This window comes from Alosa alosa, chromosome 12, assembly GCF_017589495.1.
Source record: "Alosa alosa isolate M-15738 ecotype Scorff River chromosome 12, AALO_Geno_1.1, whole genome shotgun sequence".
Lineage (NCBI taxonomy): Eukaryota > Metazoa > Chordata > Actinopteri > Clupeiformes > Clupeidae > Alosa > Alosa alosa.
Genome location: NC_063200.1, coordinates 21002213 through 21021926, shown reverse-complemented (window position 1 = coordinate 21021926; position 19714 = coordinate 21002213). Strand labels below are relative to the sequence as shown.

The following is a 19714-nucleotide window of genomic DNA, read 5'->3' as shown; positions in this document are numbered from 1 at the left end:
GAGTTGCCGTACAGTAGCAACACAGCTAAATGTACAAGCTAACAGAATCAGCGTTTGCTGGCTAGCCATCAACTTCATCGAGGAAAGAGGAAGGAACTTGGAATATCGACCTCCAGTCCCCCCCCCAGGTTGAAAACTAACTTGCTAACTAGCTAGGTAACACCACAGCCTAGAGGTGACTATAGGTTTAATGGCATAATAACATAATTTGTATTTGTCAGCTCGATCGGCAGTATTGTGACATTCATTCTAAATCTGACACTTGTGGATTCGGCTAGCTTTGGTAGAGTTGAGCGTGGCTGATTTTGACTGTTGTTTAGCTTCACAAATGTAACATACTGTGACGTTAATGTTGTAGACCTTATGTTTACCCTGTGAACATTAACATTAAATCTACTTCTTAGCTCACGGCGCTTGCCAACACTTACGATAGCCACCCAAGACACACCTCTCATGCAGCATATTTAGCGTGTCATTAATTGAATCGATGTTTGCCATGCTAGGCCTGTACAGAAATGTAGTCTCAAAATGTAGTCTCTCCACTAGATGATTGTTATAGTTAATCTTCTAGTAGGAGGAGGTACACCCAAAATAGCATAATGTGTGTGCATGGAGCCTTAACAAGTGTGTTGTCTATCTGCAGATGAGAGACAAGTCGCCTTTGGCCGCAGGACCTGCTAAACGTTCAATGACACTATGATTTGTGATGTCAGCGGGTAGTGTTTGATGCAGGATGCTTCAGATACCTTTTGTAAGCCTGGACAGGGACAGAGACCGGCCTCTTATACGGTTACAGTTCACCCACTTTGCTGTAGCCACGGTAAGCCTGCCACTTATTGGCTTCATCGGATGTGTCGCCACCTCACTCATCTCACACTTCAATGACTCCACCTACACTCACTGCCAGGTGCCCAACTACCTCCCATCCATCAGTGCGGCAATCAGCCTAACACCAGAGCGCTATGTGTGGAGGTTCTGTATCGGCTTGCACTCAGCGCCGCGATTCTTGCTGGCGTTCGCCTACTTCTCCTTCTACAGGGGAAAGTTTGTGAGACTCCCAGAGCTGCTTCTCACCGGCCTGACACTGCTGGCCTCGCTCAGTGAGAACGTGGGCCTGCTGCTGCTTACCTACGTGTCCTCAACGGAGACCTACTCCCTGCACAAAAACGGCTTTATCGTCTTCATTGGGAGCTCCATCCTCCACATGGTCTGCACATGCAGGCTGTGGCAGGTGATCAAGAGGTCAGGCTTCGAGGAGAGGAAGTCCTTCCGATACAAGTGGCGCATCTTCCTCTTCAACATCTTCTTCTGCGTCTGCGCTGGCTACTTTTTCAGGCGCCATAACAAGTACTGTGAGCCGGGCATCTACACCCTGTTTGCTTTCTCCGAGTACTTGGTGGTCCTCTCCAACATGGCATTCCACATGACTGCTTACTGGGACTTTGGGAACAAGGAAGTGATGGTTGCCATGCCCCCAGAGGGCAAACGCTTCTGATTGGCTGTGGACTCTAGGTATTGAAAGCTGAAATATAAGGTTAACTTGATACGTAAGTTGCTTCTGAAGGCCTGAATCAAAGCATTTGCCTCATCTTCTCTACCTACCCTACCGACACTACATTTTGTGCTAGGCTATTTGATGCTTCACAGATGTGACTACTGTGGCCAATTTGTGTCAACATGATGTGTGCTGTGTGCAAAGTGATATGCTAGCTATATAAATATATAATGTTTTTCAATTTGTGTACACAGTGGAATGTGTCCTAAAGTTTACTCAGATGCTGGTAGAGGTGGTATCATGTTGTCATTTGACGCAGAGAATTCCTGTCTGTGATATAATGCCTTGCTTGTGTAGGACTGGATGTTGTACCCATAAAATGACATGTGAAATCAAAGGATGATGATGATAAAGACAACAGTTATGATGGTGGTGTGACCTACTAAAAACTGTCCTGAACCAAAGTTTGATATTTCATATCCTCTGACAAGACAAGGTATTGAAAATGCCATATAGCACAATTTATTGGTCTTTGTTCAAATCAAAATGATTTTAATTAGTTTGATCCTATGTACACCTGCGATATATATATATATATAATGTTTTTTGTGCTTAATGTGTATTGTAACTCAGGTAAATGTCATTTCAAATTGTATTTGAATTTTGTAGCTAATTTGTACTGAAGTAGTCTTTTTATTTCTTGATGGTAAAACAGCTTTGATAACAGCTTTTCAAATGATTGAATTGAATAAATGTCTGTTGCCATTGTCAACCTTATATTTTTACTGATGTCTTGAAATTAAACAGTTTGTCCACACAGTGGCAGTCAAGAGTTTGGGAATGAAAAAGTACTTCACTGAAAAAAAGACCAACAGCTTAATGGCTGGCTCGAGACCTAATCGTGGTATCAGCGATTTCATCACTAGTAGTTTTTGAAGGATAGCCTACATCTTGGAGCCACATCTACATAGCCTTCATCTTGGAGGCTGCAGCATAAATACAAAGGCCCTCCTTAAGGTAATGCCATTCAATCTGTTAAGGCAATGCCATTCAATCTGTGATTACAAACTAATTTAGTTTCAGAGCTATATGAAATATGAAAGGTAGTTTGTCCTTTCATGGATTGTACACTTATTCAGCAGGCCAGACCAGAGTTTCCAAATGGCACAAACTGAAGAATATGAGTACAATCTGTCTCCCACCTGATGATGACTCTTTGAGTCACACCTCATGACTGCTCAGATGAGAGTAGCAGTGATGATGAGAGAAGTCTCTCCGAGAGAGAGATAGACTCCTGACGGGCAGCCGTCCAACCACATGCTCATTGTACCCCTACCTATGAGCCTACTTCAGTCCATCAACCCAACTATCACACCAGCTAACACACGTGATCAATGCTTCGTTAACCTCTGGCACATTTCCAACAGCATTCAAAATGGCCCGGGTAACACCATTACTTAAGAAAACTTCTCTCAACCCTGCTCAAGTTGAGAACTACTGTCCTGCTTTACTCCTACCTTTCCTATCCAAAGGTATCGAACAAGCAGTCTCCAAACAGGTCTCTGAATTCCTCTCACCGAACAACCTTCTGGATCTAAATCAATCTGGGTTCAAGAGGGGCCACTCAACCGAAACGGCTCTGCTGTCTGTAATAGAAGCCTTAAAGGAACCCAAGGCGACCGCTCGGTCAAGTCATTCTACTTGACTTATCAGCTGCCTTTGACACTATTAATCACAGCATCCTTTCACTCTATACTATTAAACATGGGAAACTCCAGTTTTGCTCTCTCCTGGTTTGAATCTTACCTCACAGAATGCTCGTTTAACGTATCATGGCTTGGACATCTGTCCGCACCTCACTATCTCACCACAGGGGTCCCCCAGGGCTCAGTGCTGGGCCCTCTTCTCTTTGCTATCTGCACCACCTCTTTGGGACAGATTATCTGTTCGCATGGCTTCCCATACCACTGCTATGCAGACGACACACAGCTCTATATGTCCTTTCCACCGGATGACCCCTTGGTCTCGGCATGGATCTTGGATTGCCTCTCAGACATATCTACATGGATGAAGGCAAACCACCTCCAGCTAAACCTCTCAAAAACCAAACTGCTGGTCCTCCCAGCTAAACCTACTATACATCATGACATCAACATCAAAATTGACTCCCTGTCTGTTATACCTACAGGGCTGCAAGAAATGTAGGAGTCGTTCTCGACAACCAACTAGCCGTTTCACACTCTACAACATATGGAAAATCAAGACTTACTTGACTCAGGATGCTACCCAGCTTCTGGTACAGGCAATAGTCATCTCATGACTCGACTACTGTAACGCCTTCCTGACCGGTCTCCCAGCCTGCACAGTGAAACCCCTTCAGATGATCCAGACCAGAACGCGGCAGTGCGCCTGGTCTACAAACAACCCAAAAGGGCACAAGTTACCCCGCTGCTCATCCAGCTACACTGGCTACCTATGGCCGCCCACATCAGATTCAAGTCTCTAATGCTTGCCTACAAAGTAGTCTCTGGTTCTGCTCCCACCTACTTGAATGCCCTCATACAGGCACATGCTAATTCCCGACCGCTGCGCTCCTGAGACTTACGACGTCTAGCTCTGCCAGCCGGTACGCTCAGGTCAATCCAAACTTTTTTCATTTGTTGTTCCTTGTTGGTGGAACGCACTACCAGTTCCTACTAGAGCAGGGACATCCCTCTCCATCTTCAAAAAACTCCTGAAGACCCAGCTCTTCAGAGAATATCTGCTCTCGTAACACTACTTACAATTGTTTACCATGTTGTAAGTCGCTTTGGCTAAAAAAACGTCTGCCAAATGTAATGTAATGTAATGTAATGTAATGAGTCAGTGTGGAGATTCAACAGATTCAGATGGAGAATCTTTTTAATTCATTCAAATAAATAATTCGTTTGAGCAGATCTTCTATTTGAGCCTAATATTACAGCTTTATGACAATTTTGAAAAATTGACATTTAAAGAGCCAAAAATTGGCGGCCATCTTGAATTTGAAGGTCCAAAATAGGTCAAATCAATAAATCTACATCATTCATGAATTTCTTGACCCAAATAGTCTCAGAAACCATGTGTAATGCAGCACCGTGGGCAAAACCATTAAAAAGTTAATATCCAGATTGGCTTACGGCAGCCATTTTAGGGCTCTCACAAAATGTCCCCACATTTTTGTGAGGGGCACCCCGGCTAATTTTTTTCTTTAACCTTTATAGATGACAAATCTAGTGAGAAACGAACCTTCGCCCTCCACGGTCACGGACCTGCTATAGATGACCCAACTATATAGTGTATATAAAGATATGTGTGTGTGTGTGTGTGTGTGTGATACCGCATATAGAAATGTGGTGGACAAGAAAATGTCTTGTCTTTATGTTGTAACTGACTTGATTGCTTAGAAAAACAACTTGGAACACTTTATTGAGTTTATGGCTTTGTTGAGGAGGTATAGGTAGGAGGTAGCTTCAACAAGTAATCGATCTGTAACAGTTATTACATAACCCTATGTTCTTTCCATGCTCTTAACTCCATGATATGAAAACAGCAGACAACACATGTGGCTCAAAAATACTTGTATATTTTCATTCAAAAGTATTCTAAGCTAAATCAGATCTTTAACTGACAAAGCCAAACTAAGCAGCAGTAGGAATGGTTCATTGTGCCCCAAGAGAAGTGAGTGTTTCAAGTGATTCATGACAGATTGACGTGATCTGCTGCAATCATATGAGAGTTAATGTTAATGTGGGTGGAAGCAATGGGCACAATTTGCTTATTTTACTGGCACAAAGGGTCAGCAACTGTAAATATGCATGTTTTAAATTATACAGCACAACTTGTAGTTTATTATTATAACTTACAGCAGATTATTTTGTGGATCCCTTGTCAATTAGTCATGGACCCGACTTTGGGAACCACTGCTTTACAATACTTAATATTGATACATATCTCATAGGATCAAGTGCTTTTCGAGCATAAACACTTGTGAGAAAATGGATCTACTTGTCCATATGATTTTTTTTGTTTCCTTTGGTGCTTGGCACTAAAGCTCCTGAACAACATGCTGATTATAGATTTATTGGATCAAACCAACTCATTCAGAGAAACAGGGATTCTCATTCTAGGTCAGAGAAAAAAACATAAAAAAAGTAATCAGTCCTTGAATATTCGGAGGGGGGGCAAAGCAAATACGCTTACCATGACTAACATACTGTCGGTGCGTCAGTGTTCTTAGCTTTCTTCGGTGAATTTCTTTCGAGGCATTTAGCGAAAAAATCCTCTTTCTGTCTCCCCTATGAAATGGGATTAGGAGACATCAACACAATTGTGATTTTTTTTCTTTCTCCAAATGAAGACAAATGAAGCACAACTCAAAGCATGTATGTACCACATTGTAAAACACCTCCCTTTCATTTTCATTTTCTTGTTTGTATGTCCTTTGTGTGACCCTGAATATAAAGCAGCAATCATTGGAGTGCTTAATGGTGTATCAGAACAAATGCATGGATGGGTAACTTTACATTTTACTCTTGCTTAGTTAAGCCAATTCAAATGAGTTCTTTAATTTCTTCCACAAAATTAATTGTTATCACAATTTGCATTACTTACAACAGAATGGTCTACATTGAAGTTAAGCTATTATATAGACATATTCCATCATTTCCAAACATATGTTGATTGTAAGAAGTTGTTTGTCAGCAGGGCTGTGTGTGTCTGTGTGTGTGTGTGTGTTTGCATGTGTGTTTTGTTTTCAGCTACACAGAGCACAGAGTCCAGAGATACATGGTATTTAAAGTACAAATCCAACCTTAAACTTCCCTACACCACATTTGTTATACAATTGATGCACCGACATTTTAACACTCGCTCACCATTTTTTTCCATGGTGGTTTTTAGGTTCCTGCCTTTGTGATAACAACATCCTTGACTCCCAATCCATTATGTAGTTATGTTCGTCTCTGAATTCAAAGCCATTGGCTTTTACTGGCTCGGTCACTCAGCCTTTAGGTTGATTAAAAGAGGCTGGGACAACTGACGTCTTCCAGATGTGCCCGGCAGCTGCTTGGATACAGCTGGGCAGCACATCAAAGCCTCATTGAGCTGCATTTCATAGCTCATTAAGGCAAGTCTTGAGTGATGGTCTTACATTTTGGTTTCTTTTTACTTTTGCATCCGGTGGTGGCAAAGGCGGAGAAGTTACTATTTATTATTTATTTGTTTACTTATTTGTTCAATGGTTTGTTGTCTGTATTTTGCAAATGTCTTCTCTGCGACTGTATGCCAGCTCAGTAAAATCGAACATTTATGATGGAAGCCTTTGATTTGAAATCTTGTCTCGCAGCCAATGGTTTCACATAAACTGGCCCAGTCTGCTCAATATTTTTATATTTTATTTTATATTTTTTATAAACCCTCACAGCACGGAACTGATGTATTCTTCTGAGACATTTCCCCCAAATTATAAGCAGTTGGCACAGGATTGGGATAAAACTAAATAAAATTGCCCCCAAACTGCCACCCCCTCCCAGTTCCAATGCCTTGATGCCAGACACATAATGCAATTAGACAGAGGAGCATAATGCCATCTTTCCAATCCTATTCTACATGCACCCCCCATTACTCTACAAAACCATGCATGAAATCACAGAGTATATTTGAGACCAACAAAATATGTCACCACCCCGGGACTCTCTTGCTTTTATCTATGATAAGGGACACTGTTGCCCGGGGTGTTAGCACAGGAGGGATGCATCTATTTTTCCCCACCTCTATAGGATCAGCTTTTGTTCTTAGCACAGGTTTAGTAGCTAAAGTCGATACGATTAGCACGTGTATGGGACAAAAGGTTGATCATTTTTGTTACCCTTTTGGTTTGTTGACGGGATTTCTTAGCCAAAGCTTGTATTAACTGAGCAGTGGCCTTGGCAAACGTTGCACACACAGGTAATTGGCTTAACTCTGGCAAGTGGAACATTTTCTGTTCACTGAGGGACACAGGTTTTAAAAACGACGCCTACCAAGAGTTCACTCTGCCTTGTGAAAACAGAGAGAGAGAGAGAGAGAAAGAGAGAGAGAGATTATAATGGTCATTTATAGTTTGACAGAACATCAAACTATCATACTTTGCTTGAACTGTTATTCTATTCTATGTGAGTACAGTAATTATTGCTGCACAATATCAACAATATTCTGGCCCTGTACCTTTATTATAACTTTATTGTACCTTGATTGTTGTAAGTCACTTTGGATAAAAGTGTCAACTAAATTACTAAATGTAATTGTAAATACATGAATAAACAAAGGTACACCACATGTGTATGTATATGACTGTCTACATGGGTTTGTGTGCACTTGGGTATTTATGCTCCCATTGACTGTAAGAAAAGGCTTACTACAATGGATATCTCAGAGGCATGTAATATTGGCCCGGTGAGCTGTTTCTTTGCCCATTTGGCTTACACCACAAACATGAACAGAATCATTGAGACATCAGCGAAGCCGCACAAAGCTGCAGATTGAGCACAACCCTGAGGGGCTTAACAGAGCAAAGCGCTCATAGATATCAATGACATCTGAGCATTTATACGCCATGATCTTATGTAAAGGCGCTCTATTTAAAATTCACGTCACACATTGTTTCCGATGGGAAGATGTGAGTTGGGTGGATATGAATATTTCCAGAGGCTGGAAATATGTTACACATGAAACGGACTGTTCTGCAAAGCACTTGGTCAAAAAAATATGTCTCTAATGAAAGTCATTAGGAAGGTAGATGTCAACATGTTCCGTGCTGGATTTTCTGATGAATACTACTCTGAGCTAAGCAGAGGCTTAATTTTAAGCTTGTGGGTGTGTGTGTGTGTGTGTGTATGGGGGGTGGGGGTAAATTAAAAGATTATTTAAGCTGTAGTGAGTCTAAGCTGTAAATGTGAGACTCTGAAACATTTCTCAGTCATATCCGTGTCAGTTTAATTATTAATCTGTGGCTCTTAAAAGCCAGGCCGCCAGCTCGTCTAACCTTTAAATAGGCCGTCCAATTAACATTAAGAGGCCACCATTTCAGCAAATCAGATAGGCCTGCTTACTGAGTAGACTTTCCGAGCTAGCCCATAAATTTCACCACAAACGCAAGAGAAGGCAAACAGTGGTCAGAGCAGAATTGTTGCCCCTGAAAATGTCCGCCACCCCTTCCTCATGAGAGCCACATATTAAGAGTCTGTCTGAGTCTGATAAATATAACTCAAGTAGGAATGCAGCAGCACTAGATACAGGGTTTATGTAATAACTTAATTGTAGTGAGGTGGTGGGGGTTAAGTTCAAGCTGGGCTCTGTAAAGCACCTTGAGACATCTTCATAAATTATGCTGCTATATACATTAAATTAAATTTGAGTTGTTATCAATCATTGTATATTTCACACAACATTTGTATTTAGTATTTTAGAAGACATCATATTCAATGTTACTTGAAGTGCAGGGAAGGTGTACATTTTAGTGCACAGTACATGCAATCTGAGAATTGACCCTTTTGACCTTGGAGTTTTGACACCTGTTCTACCAGCTGAGCCACAGACACATCAAAAATGGACATGAATCAACTGGCACCTGAGCATCTCTGTCAACACATAAAAGGAGGACAACCTCATAACCCATGAACTGGAATCCCACATGATTTGACTGGTTGCTTGAATGCCACGCTCCTTGCTAGTGCCAAGCGTCCAGATGTTGGTGACCCTGAGGACAGCAACTTGAAGGCTGGAAGGCCTGGGCTTCCACTGTGCCGCGAGCGTGACAGGGAAACTCCAGTATGCACAGATGGCTCAGGGTCCTCCAGGCATCTCCACAAGGTTCTTAGCTCGGGATGCACCCATGCACAAAATATATGGCTTCTGGTTGACAAAGGCCAGATGGAAAGCTATTATCAGTGAGATCATGATGGGAAACATGCAGTAGCCTGCTGTGCAAGCATTGCCCCTCTATTTCCTTGTTTTGATCATTTGTTCATTAATATCAATTCGCCACCACATTCTGCAATGCACTGTTTGCTTAGCAATGAATTCCTTACCATCTAATTATACAACATGGCCTTATATATTTGCACTTTCAGGGATACTTTCATAGATATTGCGACATAGGTAGTAAATCCCAAACAGCTTGAAGATTTGTAAGGCTTGCCTTTTGCTCATGCCATTTGCTGCATAAGGGGAACTAGGATTTTCTGTATTTTTGTGGAAAAACTGCATTGCACAGAGATTCGAGACTTTCAATTACTTCTTATATTCAGGCGGCAAAAAGGCAGTCCCTTCTTTAGCCCTCAGTCGTTAATCTCACGCCGAGTGCCAGTATTAAGGCGATAATCGCAGTACATGTGACAAAAGCGCAAAAAACTATCCCTGGAGTTGGTTTAAGAGGCAGGATAGGATTGCGCCCATGACAAAACCAGCGGAGATTGCGCGTCACCCGGGCCCAAATCTATGGAGTGTTCTGTTGTATTATCTTTTGCCTGGGAAGGCTCTCTCTTACACTAAAGGCTGCAGGTCTTCTTTGGGTACATTATGTTTATCCGTTGGCACCAAAAATGAGCTATTCAACAAACATCCCTTAAATACACTAAATGTGACAGACGCTGAGAAATATAGCGCCTCGGAGCTGAATTAACATTTCATGCATTGTGTCCTGACTTCAGTCGTTGCCTCAGAGTGCTACCAGAGTGCACGAGTTCTGTCGCTCATGCCCATGCTTTTAATTGCAAATTCATCAAGAATTCACAACGCTGTCACTCTCATTTTAACTCCCTCGGGGTCTTAAAGAGAATGTAAGAGACGAGTCATTGTGTGACATAAGATAAGTAGGGAGCCGCTTGGGATACAGATTCCGTTCCATCGCAGTGCGCGCCCGCTGGAGCGTTTTTGCGCGCTCTCTCTGTGGTTTTATGATCTCAGATGCAGTGTGGTCGAGAACCCGGAATACAAATTCATTATTAACTGCATTGTGAGGTCAAAACAGAGGTTATTTCATGACTGAATGGAATAGAATATGATATGTTTGCCTTGTTTTCGTTTTTGTATTAAGCAGATATTCATATTGGACAATATTTCCATTACCTTCCTGTTGTGATTTAACAGCCTACCTTTTGTTGACATTCTACAGCATAGGCCTACCACTGTAATTTCACATGTGCTGTCTGTAAACATTACAAGCCCTATCCAGAAGCAAACTTACTGCGAAATGGCCTATGACAGCAGTGTCTGGGATTTCACAGCTCAGCTCTGGGTGGAATATTGATTGGGGGTTCAAAAGACCACCAACCTCTACCGCTATACCCAATAACCTCATAGCAGAGACGTGTCTGTCAAAGGGGGGAGGGATGCTGTCTTTTAAAAGGGAATGTTATTGGCGCTAAGCATAGGAAGAGCGTTGTTTAAAAGAAATAAAGCTCTCCAACGGGAAATATGTCACTCGGTTAGTAAATATGTCTGGATATGAGTGACAGAATCGTTGGCAGTCATCTATCAAGCGGGACCATATGTTGCTTTGGGTGGGGAGGGAACGGGAGCTTACTGCAAAGCCTGCCTTATCCTCAGCATTACAGACTCCAAGAAAGGATTTACTCTTTAATTCTTGATTAGATAGAATTTCTCCCAAGAACCAAAGCATGGCGATGCACTGAACACTCGGACGAATGATGTGTAGGTATACCGACCTCCACACAAGTAGCCTACTGTAAACATTATCACCGGGCTCTGATGAGACTCATTAGACAGTAGCCTACGGATTATCAATCAGAAATTAATCCCGTTTCTTGTATCGGTTCCAACTGAGCTGCCACAGTTTGTTTTGCTCTGAGTGTGCAACAGAGGGCTTTATTTTTCTCCCACAGAGGTGAGCGGGGGTGGAGGGGAAGAGAGGGGCAGTTCTTCTCTCCACAGAGACACACACGCGCGCCTCGCAATTGCCTCTCCTAACTAGAACGTGCGCGGGCAACACAAGAAGGTTCTCGCTCACTTCTTTAGCTTGTTCACTCATGTGCTGCACACCCCCCTGCGCCTGCTGCCAGAGCGGAGGCTGTGACTGGCGCTTCGGCTGCATTGCATTCCCGGGCTGAGGACAGGAGGTAGTGGCTCGCGCCGCGCTGGCTCCTGGGGAGAGGATAGTCAGTACGCGCCGGCGGGATCTCGGATGAACACGGGCGTCCGTCGTTCTTCATTCCGCGCCCCCCTGACAGTCAGTCGTCAGCACTGCCTGCACTCATGACTTTACAGACTCTCCTGATCTATGGGCTCGGAATTACGCTGGCACTGGTGGCGTTGTTCACCTCACAAGGTAAGTCTCGAGCGGGCTTTAGAAGGCGCTTATCTCAAGTGCAGCTGGCTGTGTGTGTGACAACATGAGTGCAAGTTTGTGCGAAACAAACTGTTGTCAGTTGGGTATATCTTTATATATCTTTGTAAAAGCTCAGTGTATTTTGGTTTGAGTAAAAACTGTGTAAGAGAGATGAGCTGAGGTTGCTGTAGTTTGTGTACTTATTAGAGTAGGCTTTTTGATATTTCAGTCTGTTGATGAAATTTAAATTAAAACATAATTGAGGTTTCATAAAATTAAATGAAACCTCTCAGCTCTATCAATTTGCTGGGGGGGAAATGCAAACCCAAATCTGTCAATAGCCTACTATGTTCACAGCAGTATAATGACATAGTCTGCTCCTCCATCATTCTCATATTTATCTTTTTTGTACATCCAAACTTGGGGGGCTGTTATTTTCATATTATATAAATACCACCCAATTAAGTTTGTGGATCTTTACTGCCACTTACAATTACATGGATAGTATGGTGTCAAGCAAAGAATGGACAGATCTTATTGAAGAAAAATACATTGATCACAACAAAAGACCATTCATTGGTGGACCTTTCATGTGAACTGCATGGTTGGAGTCACATTAATCAAATGACATATTGATATAAGTGCTGTCCTGGGGCTTGTGAATTATTGGAGAAACAAATGTCATCACACTCGGTTTTGACTGCAGAGGAGAGTGAGTTCATCGATCACTCACAAATGGCTTGGATCATTGTGTTCTTATTATAGGGCTCCTGTTCAGAATGTAATCTTCAGGGGAGATGCTCTCTAATGGCTTTTCATCAAATCCATGCATGTTTGTGCTCACTGTTGTGGAGCATTTCAAGAAAACTGGTTTATCTCACTGCATCATTAACTAGGACCATGGTTGCCTCATCAACGAAAATCCAACACGGTCGGTCAGGAAGTGAGTGGTATGAAAAGTGTTCTGGTTGTGTTTAGGGTGTCTATATAACAGTACAATGTCCAGGGTTTCCTATGGTACTCTGTATAATGTTTAGGGCTCTGCATTGATTTCAGCACATTTTTTCTTTCCTGTTTTTGCCTTGCATTTTATAAGAGCATTTGATAAGGATTACGTATCTCTGAAAAGCCCTATGCGAGCTTTTGGGTTGGCTATTTAAGAGAGCACCAGCCAATGTGCCTTGGCTTCCCTGCAGCAGAGAACCCTAGGTTGTGTGTGTGCGTGTGTGTGTGTGTGTGTGTGTATGGTGTGAGTGTGTGTGTGTGTGTGTGTGTGTGTGTGTGTGTGTGTGTGTGTGTGTATGTGTGTGCGTGAGTGTGTGTGTATGGTGTGAGTGTGTGTGTATGGTGTGAGTGTGTGTGTATGTGTGTGTGTGTGTGTGTGTGTGTGTGTGTGTGTGTGTGTGTGTGTGTGTGTGTAAGCAAAACACAGCCACCATGCCAACCTGGAAGATCATAGGCATCTCCCACCTCACATGACAGGATTTCCCCGGGTCACTGTAAGGTATATGGGGGTCCAGATTTGCGTCCAATCCCTTTAGACCTCTAATGGATTAATTCTGTTTAATCCGTTGGAGTCGCACGTCGAAGTGGTCGGCCTTCACCTGGATGGACACGTAGAGGGCGAGGCCGTCTCTGGGCCAAATCAGAAAAAGACCTGGCCAAGTGTCAGACACGTTCTTGGGTGTGGGGATGATCACTACTCGGGAGGAGGATCAGTGTAGCAATTGACATTTGGAATGGTGTGACTGGGCTTTCTTGGGTGTGGAGATTAACCTCATAGGCCAATCGGAGGTGATTGTTGTGGGAAGGAGCATTTGTAAAGTATAATTATAAGTATATCCCGTGAGGTAAAATTTGTTTTCTGCATTTATCCCAATCTGTGAATTAGTGAAACACACTCAGCACACAGTGAACACACAGTGCGGTGAAGCACACACTAATCCCGGCGCAGTGAGCTGCCTGCAACAACAGCGGCGCTCGGGGAGCAGTGAGGGGTTAGGTGCCTTGCTCTAGGGCCCTTCAGCCGTGCCTACGGGTCAGGGTTCAAACCGGCAACCCTCCGGTTACAAGTCCGAAGCGCTAACCAGTAGGCCACGGCTGCCCCTCATGATATTGGAATGGTGTAGGGCCTCACGTAGTGGCTTATTTTGCTAGCAGTCAGGCTCGAAGGCCTACAAAGTCCCGGATATTACCAAAGGATTTACAAATGAGAATCTATTTTTGCAGAACATCTAAACAACATTGGTGTCCTTAAGGACCCGGGCCACTTTGGGGGAATGCATGACAACACTAGAGGATTGCTTCTAGGGTCACAAAAAATCTTTTTTTGGATGCTCTGTATTTTCTGTGGGTTGCTCATGGTTGCTGCAGTGACATTCACTGTACTGTGGTAACCTCTAGTTGCCGTTTCGGAAGTGTCCTAAATAAAATACTAGGCTGCATCTTCAGTGGATTGTATCTTTTAATAAATTAGGATATTTTGGTGGTTGATCATTCATATTTAATTAACAGCAATTGGCTGTTAAATATGTCTTGAATTTAGATTTTGCAAGTGGTTGTGTAAGTGACATCTTTTCATGAGAAAGAAAAGTCCAAATAGGGTTATTGAGATTTTGGTCTGGTCAACATATAGGATCATGGTTTATAGCACAATATATATAATGTCATCGTGTTCCAAAGCTTCTTACAGCCAATAAGTAAAATCCACAAAAATTCTCTAGGCACATCATTCCTACACACAGTTGCATTATTGCAGCCAAAATAGCTTTTCTTTTCAAACTCTGTTCTGTGTTAAAGTTGCCTTCAAAATTGTGCTTCGGTAGAAGCAGAGGTGAAGTGTGTATTTTTTGTGTGTATTTTCAAGTGATTAAGTGTATTTGTTATGGTTGCTGCTTGTCATGTCCACCGTGAGCGAAGGGCTCTGGCACTAATTCATCATCCGGGGGGCAGATGGTTGGGGCAGACAATCATCTGCCAGAAGACGCTAAATGTAGATATGATGACTCTCAGGCAGGCTCCATCACACCCCAGCCAAACCACAGGATGTGTGTGTGTGGGGGGGAGGGAGCCTTGTGGACTCACAGAAAGCAAAAACATTCATCCAGTGTACGTGGAGGGATCTGGTCTGATCCGCTGACATCTGTTAATTAGGCTCTTTCTTTGCTCAGTCCAAAATTAATTGGTAATTATTTCAGTACTACCCAGCATACCGTATATGTATACATGTGTATATATGTTTGTTTATTCTCAGACATACAGTCATCATTTTGCTTGTTCTGCACAGTGCTGTTGATTTGAGAGAGGGGAAAGCAGTATAATGCCAGATTTATGTTCTTGCTGCAGTGTTGGCTGGCAGCCTTCAAGCCTTCCTTGATGTGCAAGTGAAGTCCATGAGTTATTCTGTGTGCTTTCCCTGTTCTGTGATCAAGTGTATGCACCATGAGTTGCCATGTCTTCAGGGGAAAGGAGAAGTGAATGCACAATGACTCTCAGAGGTGCCCGCTATACTTCCAAGAGACTAGGGCAGTGACTGCTATTGAAATGGCTGTATCCTGTTTTACTTTCATTTTTTTCCTGTAGTTGTATGTGTGTCTCTCTCTCTCTCTCTCTCTCTCTCTCTCTCACACATTTTACATATTTTTGTTTCTTTTGTTTTGTTTATTTTGTTTATGAATTTCTCCTTCAATGTTTCCTTAGAATGTTTATACACACCTGTTTCCTTAGAATGTTTATACACACCTGTCTCTCATTCTCTCTCTCTATTGTACTTCAGTCAATCATCACGTCTTGCCCTCTTCATCTCTTTTCTCTCTCTCTCTCTCTCTCTCTCATAGCACATGGTCTGCAATGCTATGGCTGCAACATCATCCACGGGCAGCGGTACGTGGACATTGGCTGCGCCAACCCAGAAGTTATCACCTGCACACACTCCCACAAGGGCTTCAAGCACCGCTTCTGCATCAAGACAGAGAGCAGTGAGTAGTAGCACAGTACAGTGTATCTCTCCAAACCACACCCTCACTAAGGGACATTACACACACTTATTTAAAGATAACTATGACCTCACATTGTGTCAATCACGTTTACACACTGACTCTATCATGAAAGTCTACGGAGCAAGTTGCCAGTGAATGAGATTCCCTGCAGAAGAGTTAAAACATTCTTTTAAGAACATACAAAAAATGCGGACTTGATGTGACAAAGCCTTGGGGCACAAGGGCTTCTGCATTCAGTACACCTCACTTCTCTCACCCTCACCAGTCACTCACCCGCTAATTTAGAGGTTCAAAGACCACATCTGCATCAAGAAAGGGAGTGGTGAATCTGGATAAAACACCTTACCCAACCACAGAATCACTCCATCCCTGCAGTCAGGAAGGTTTCGGAACAGCTGTGAAATGGTACTCCACCCTTTCTGTGAATCAGGAGGTTCATCCATCTTAATAAGGATGATGATCTGTAACAGCATGTCTGGGAGGCAGGATATCAAATCTCAAACCAAGACAATAAGTGTTTGAAGATGGAACATGTTCTGCTAAATGGAATAAGAAATCATTATTGCCTTCTTGGCTTGAGGTTGTGGTAGTTAGCTAATCTGCTGTGTTAGGTAACAGATTGGGCGATGTGATATGATATGATTCTTGAGATTTTTCCTTTACTCACTCTAAGCTTTTCTTGAGGAAGCCATAGGATGGTAGTTCAGATATTTTCCTCGATGTAGAGGACAACAAACAATGCAGAAATAGTGGTGGCACAGCAAAAGCTTGTTGGATTTGTAGCTAGGTTATCAGTGAATGCACGGATCAAAGAGAAGCCAAGTCCTCCTGAGAGCGACGGTGTCAATCACAGCTTCTGAAATCCCGGTTTGACCTTTCCTGGCTCCTCCGCTCAAGCTCTCATCTGTGGTCACTAAGGGGCCGGTGTCTGGGTATTAATTCCCCCACAAGCGAATCTGCACTGACCCAAATCCATCGCCCAGGCGAAATCTTTTATCTGCCCCCAACCCCCAACACCCCCCCCCACACACACACTCGGCCTTCAGAACATACGCTAGTGTTATATCCTGGCTCAGAATGACCACCAACTTAACTTTTAACATGATAATGTGGATTAAGTAGAACTTTGTTACATGACTCAGGGAGATAGCGTGGTGGGGCGCCGGGGTGGCGGTTTGGGATCAAGGGCTCAAATAAATCCTTTCAGGGCTCCAGTGGCCAACCGCAATGGAAAATGATGAATCACTGAAAATAATTTACCTTTTTTATCAGAGTTGCAGTCTGGTAATTATTACCGACAGCTGGACATAGCTTATGAAGTCCGTGCGAATGTTTGAACTTGCAGTATCAGGCATTTATAGTCAGTTGGTGACTCACTCACATCAGGACCACACATCTTGCTGTCAGCTTTACCTCTGTAGCCGACTGCCGAGGCTGTTGCTTCTTATGAGGAGTGAGGGACGTCTGGTGATGTGCACGTAACTCCACATCACTCTCTCTGACACTTGAGTGGAGGGGCCTGATGATGCGACAATTTCATTTTTTTTTTTATTTATTTATATTTTATATCCTGACAGCTCAGGAAACAGAATGGGGTCAGAGCTTGGTATGAGTGTGTGTTCGCGTAGGCTATACAAAATATTATAATATGTATGTGTGTGTGTGTGTGTGTGTATGTGTGTTTTGTGTTTGTATTCCTCTAGTGTGTGTATTTATGTGTCTTTGTGCATGTGTGTATATTTGCACAATTGTATGATGCGTAGCATAACAAGCTCTTTATTAAAATGTGGTTACTGCATTGATGTTTTAATCATTGTTAATCCAAATAAAATAATCTGTAAGACACTGCAAGAAAATTAAATTATGTTTTCTGTTGTAGTTGTTGTTCACCCATTGCCTAAATCACACACTGAGATGCAACACACTGCATCACTACAGTATACATGGAGATGCGACACAGACCTGTCCTTTTAAAAACAACGTCTTGAGGGAGCCGCCCGAACCTTGCTCCTTAATCCCCCCCCGGCCGTCCTCGGCCCTGCCAGCTGCTGTTGTGTAACCGGTTTAGTGGCCCATTCCCCTTTGCCCTGTGTGCGTACGGGAGTGCCTTTCGGCCGGCTCCTTGGCTCCACTGGAGAGCACGGGTCCTCCTGCTGTCATTCATGGAGTGATAATGCGAGGCTTATCACACGCTCAAGGCACCAGCCACTCCACACGTGCTGCTTAAGCATTTGAAGTGCGCTTAATCTTAAGTGGTGAGAGAGATAATGTGAAGGTTATTTTTTAGTAAATATTTTTTTTTTCACTAAATGCTCTTGGAATAGAAAAATCATGTGGACCACTATGTCTTGTGTGTAGGCTATGTGCGTGTTTATTGTTTATAGGATCCCCATTAGCTGGGTGTGTGAGAGAGAGAGAGAGAGAGAGAGAGAGAGAGAGAGAAAACTGTTACCCAGTAAAAGCCTGTGCTAGTGATTAATAGATGCAGGAATCAATTCAGTCCATTACTTGAGCTAAAGACATTTTAAATGCACATGGTATAGGGCTTTCTCCTCCAATCATGTGTCAATGCCTTTTCTAATGCAGATATGCAGAGTTGATATTGTTCGATCAATCCATCAGTGTCTCATTTCCCTCCTACCTGTCAACCGTTGAGTAAACAGAGGTGCGTTTATGTCATTGCAGCGGCGCTTGGCATCGTCCTGACAAGCGGCTGTGCTACATCTCGACACTGTCAGCAACAGGAGCTGCCTGGGGTTCGGATCCATTGCTGCGATTCGGATCTGTGCAACAGCTCCTCCTGCTGGCGAGCAAATGGACTACATTATGTCTGTGCGATACTCAGCTTGCTGCTGTTATGGCTGCGGTTATAATGTGATGCCTGAAAATATGGACTTGACATTACGTCATTTCTTTGTGTTGCACCAAGCAGAAGTTTGTTCGAAATTTTAAGATGACGATAATGACTTGCATGACCTATTCAAGGTGTTTTTTTTTTCACAAAATAATTTAGATACAGTTGATTGTGATAAATGCAGTGATAAAATTCAAAGGATAGGTTATATTATTACAACTATTACCACCAGTTAATTTCAGTCATTTCATATGTTAATAGTCATAGTTTGTTTCCAGAGAATAACACCCAAGAGCCTATGAGCGCTCCAAATGTAAATATTCTGTATCAAAGAGTATTGATTTTCTTGAAGACTTTATTTATTATCTATTTATTTATTTTATTATTTTGTATATATTGACCATCAATTGCACTTCATTGTTAAAGACATACATCGCAAAAGATGTAGTGCTTTGTTTAATGGCAAACTCTTGAGTCAGTGTGGGTTCTCATTGGGCACATTCTTGTTTTGTTACAGTATGCTTACTGCAGAGCAAGTGCTGGAGATGTATGACTTTGCATGTGTTTTATTTGTAATGACCAGAGTTTATATGTCAACACAGTGCAGTGAGGTGATATTTTACTAAGTGTATTAAAGGATTTTAAAAGTAACAGGATTAAGTGTTTGTGTGCAACATTGAATGAAAATGATAGGGTTCTCTATTGATGCCTATATACCTTTGCTGCCATGTCCCAAATCAGTCTTGAGTCTTACTCAAAAGGTTATCAGAGAATATACATTTTATTTAATTTTCTTTTTGTCCTTGATTAGAACTTCTCTCAGCCAATCACAAATGAGGGATGAAACTGCATAATATTAAATATAGCTTACATATATTTGTATGTAACCAGAGCTGAGTGCTCACCATGCAGCCATGACCGTTGATAGTTATAGAACTCACAGTGGATCTGTTCCTGAGTCAGTGTCTCTGTACTCCCACTGAAAAATCACATCCTCTTCCTCTCGCTGTGGTGAAAGAAAC

At 42.6% G+C, this 19714-nt stretch overlaps 2 protein-coding genes across 3 annotated transcripts; both read left to right on the top strand.

The window, feature by feature from the left end:
* Nucleotides 1-129: 129 nt before the first annotated feature.
* On the top strand, nucleotides 130-2327 carry pgap2 (post-GPI attachment to proteins 2). Of its 2 annotated transcripts, none has more exons than XM_048259546.1 (2): nucleotides 130-175; nucleotides 644-2327. In XM_048259546.1, the coding sequence occupies exon 2, from the start codon at nucleotides 734-736 to the stop codon at nucleotides 1493-1495; it is 762 nt and encodes a 253-aa protein (XP_048115503.1). In that variant the 5' UTR covers nucleotides 130-175; nucleotides 644-733; the 3' UTR covers nucleotides 1496-2327. The 2 variants fall into 2 exon arrangements, with proteins under 2 accessions (XP_048115503.1, XP_048115504.1); XM_048259547.1 differs by having other exon boundaries at nucleotides 142-156.
* An 8830-nt stretch (nucleotides 2328-11157) lies between these two features.
* On the top strand, nucleotides 11158-19343 carry LOC125304872. Its single transcript, XM_048259388.1, has 3 exons — nucleotides 11158-11840; nucleotides 15677-15817; nucleotides 18524-19343. Exons 1-3 carry the CDS (start codon nucleotides 11768-11770, stop codon nucleotides 18709-18711), a joined length of 402 nt encoding a protein of 133 aa, XP_048115345.1. The 5' UTR covers nucleotides 11158-11767; the 3' UTR covers nucleotides 18712-19343.
* The last annotated feature ends 371 nt before the right edge of the window (nucleotides 19344-19714 follow it).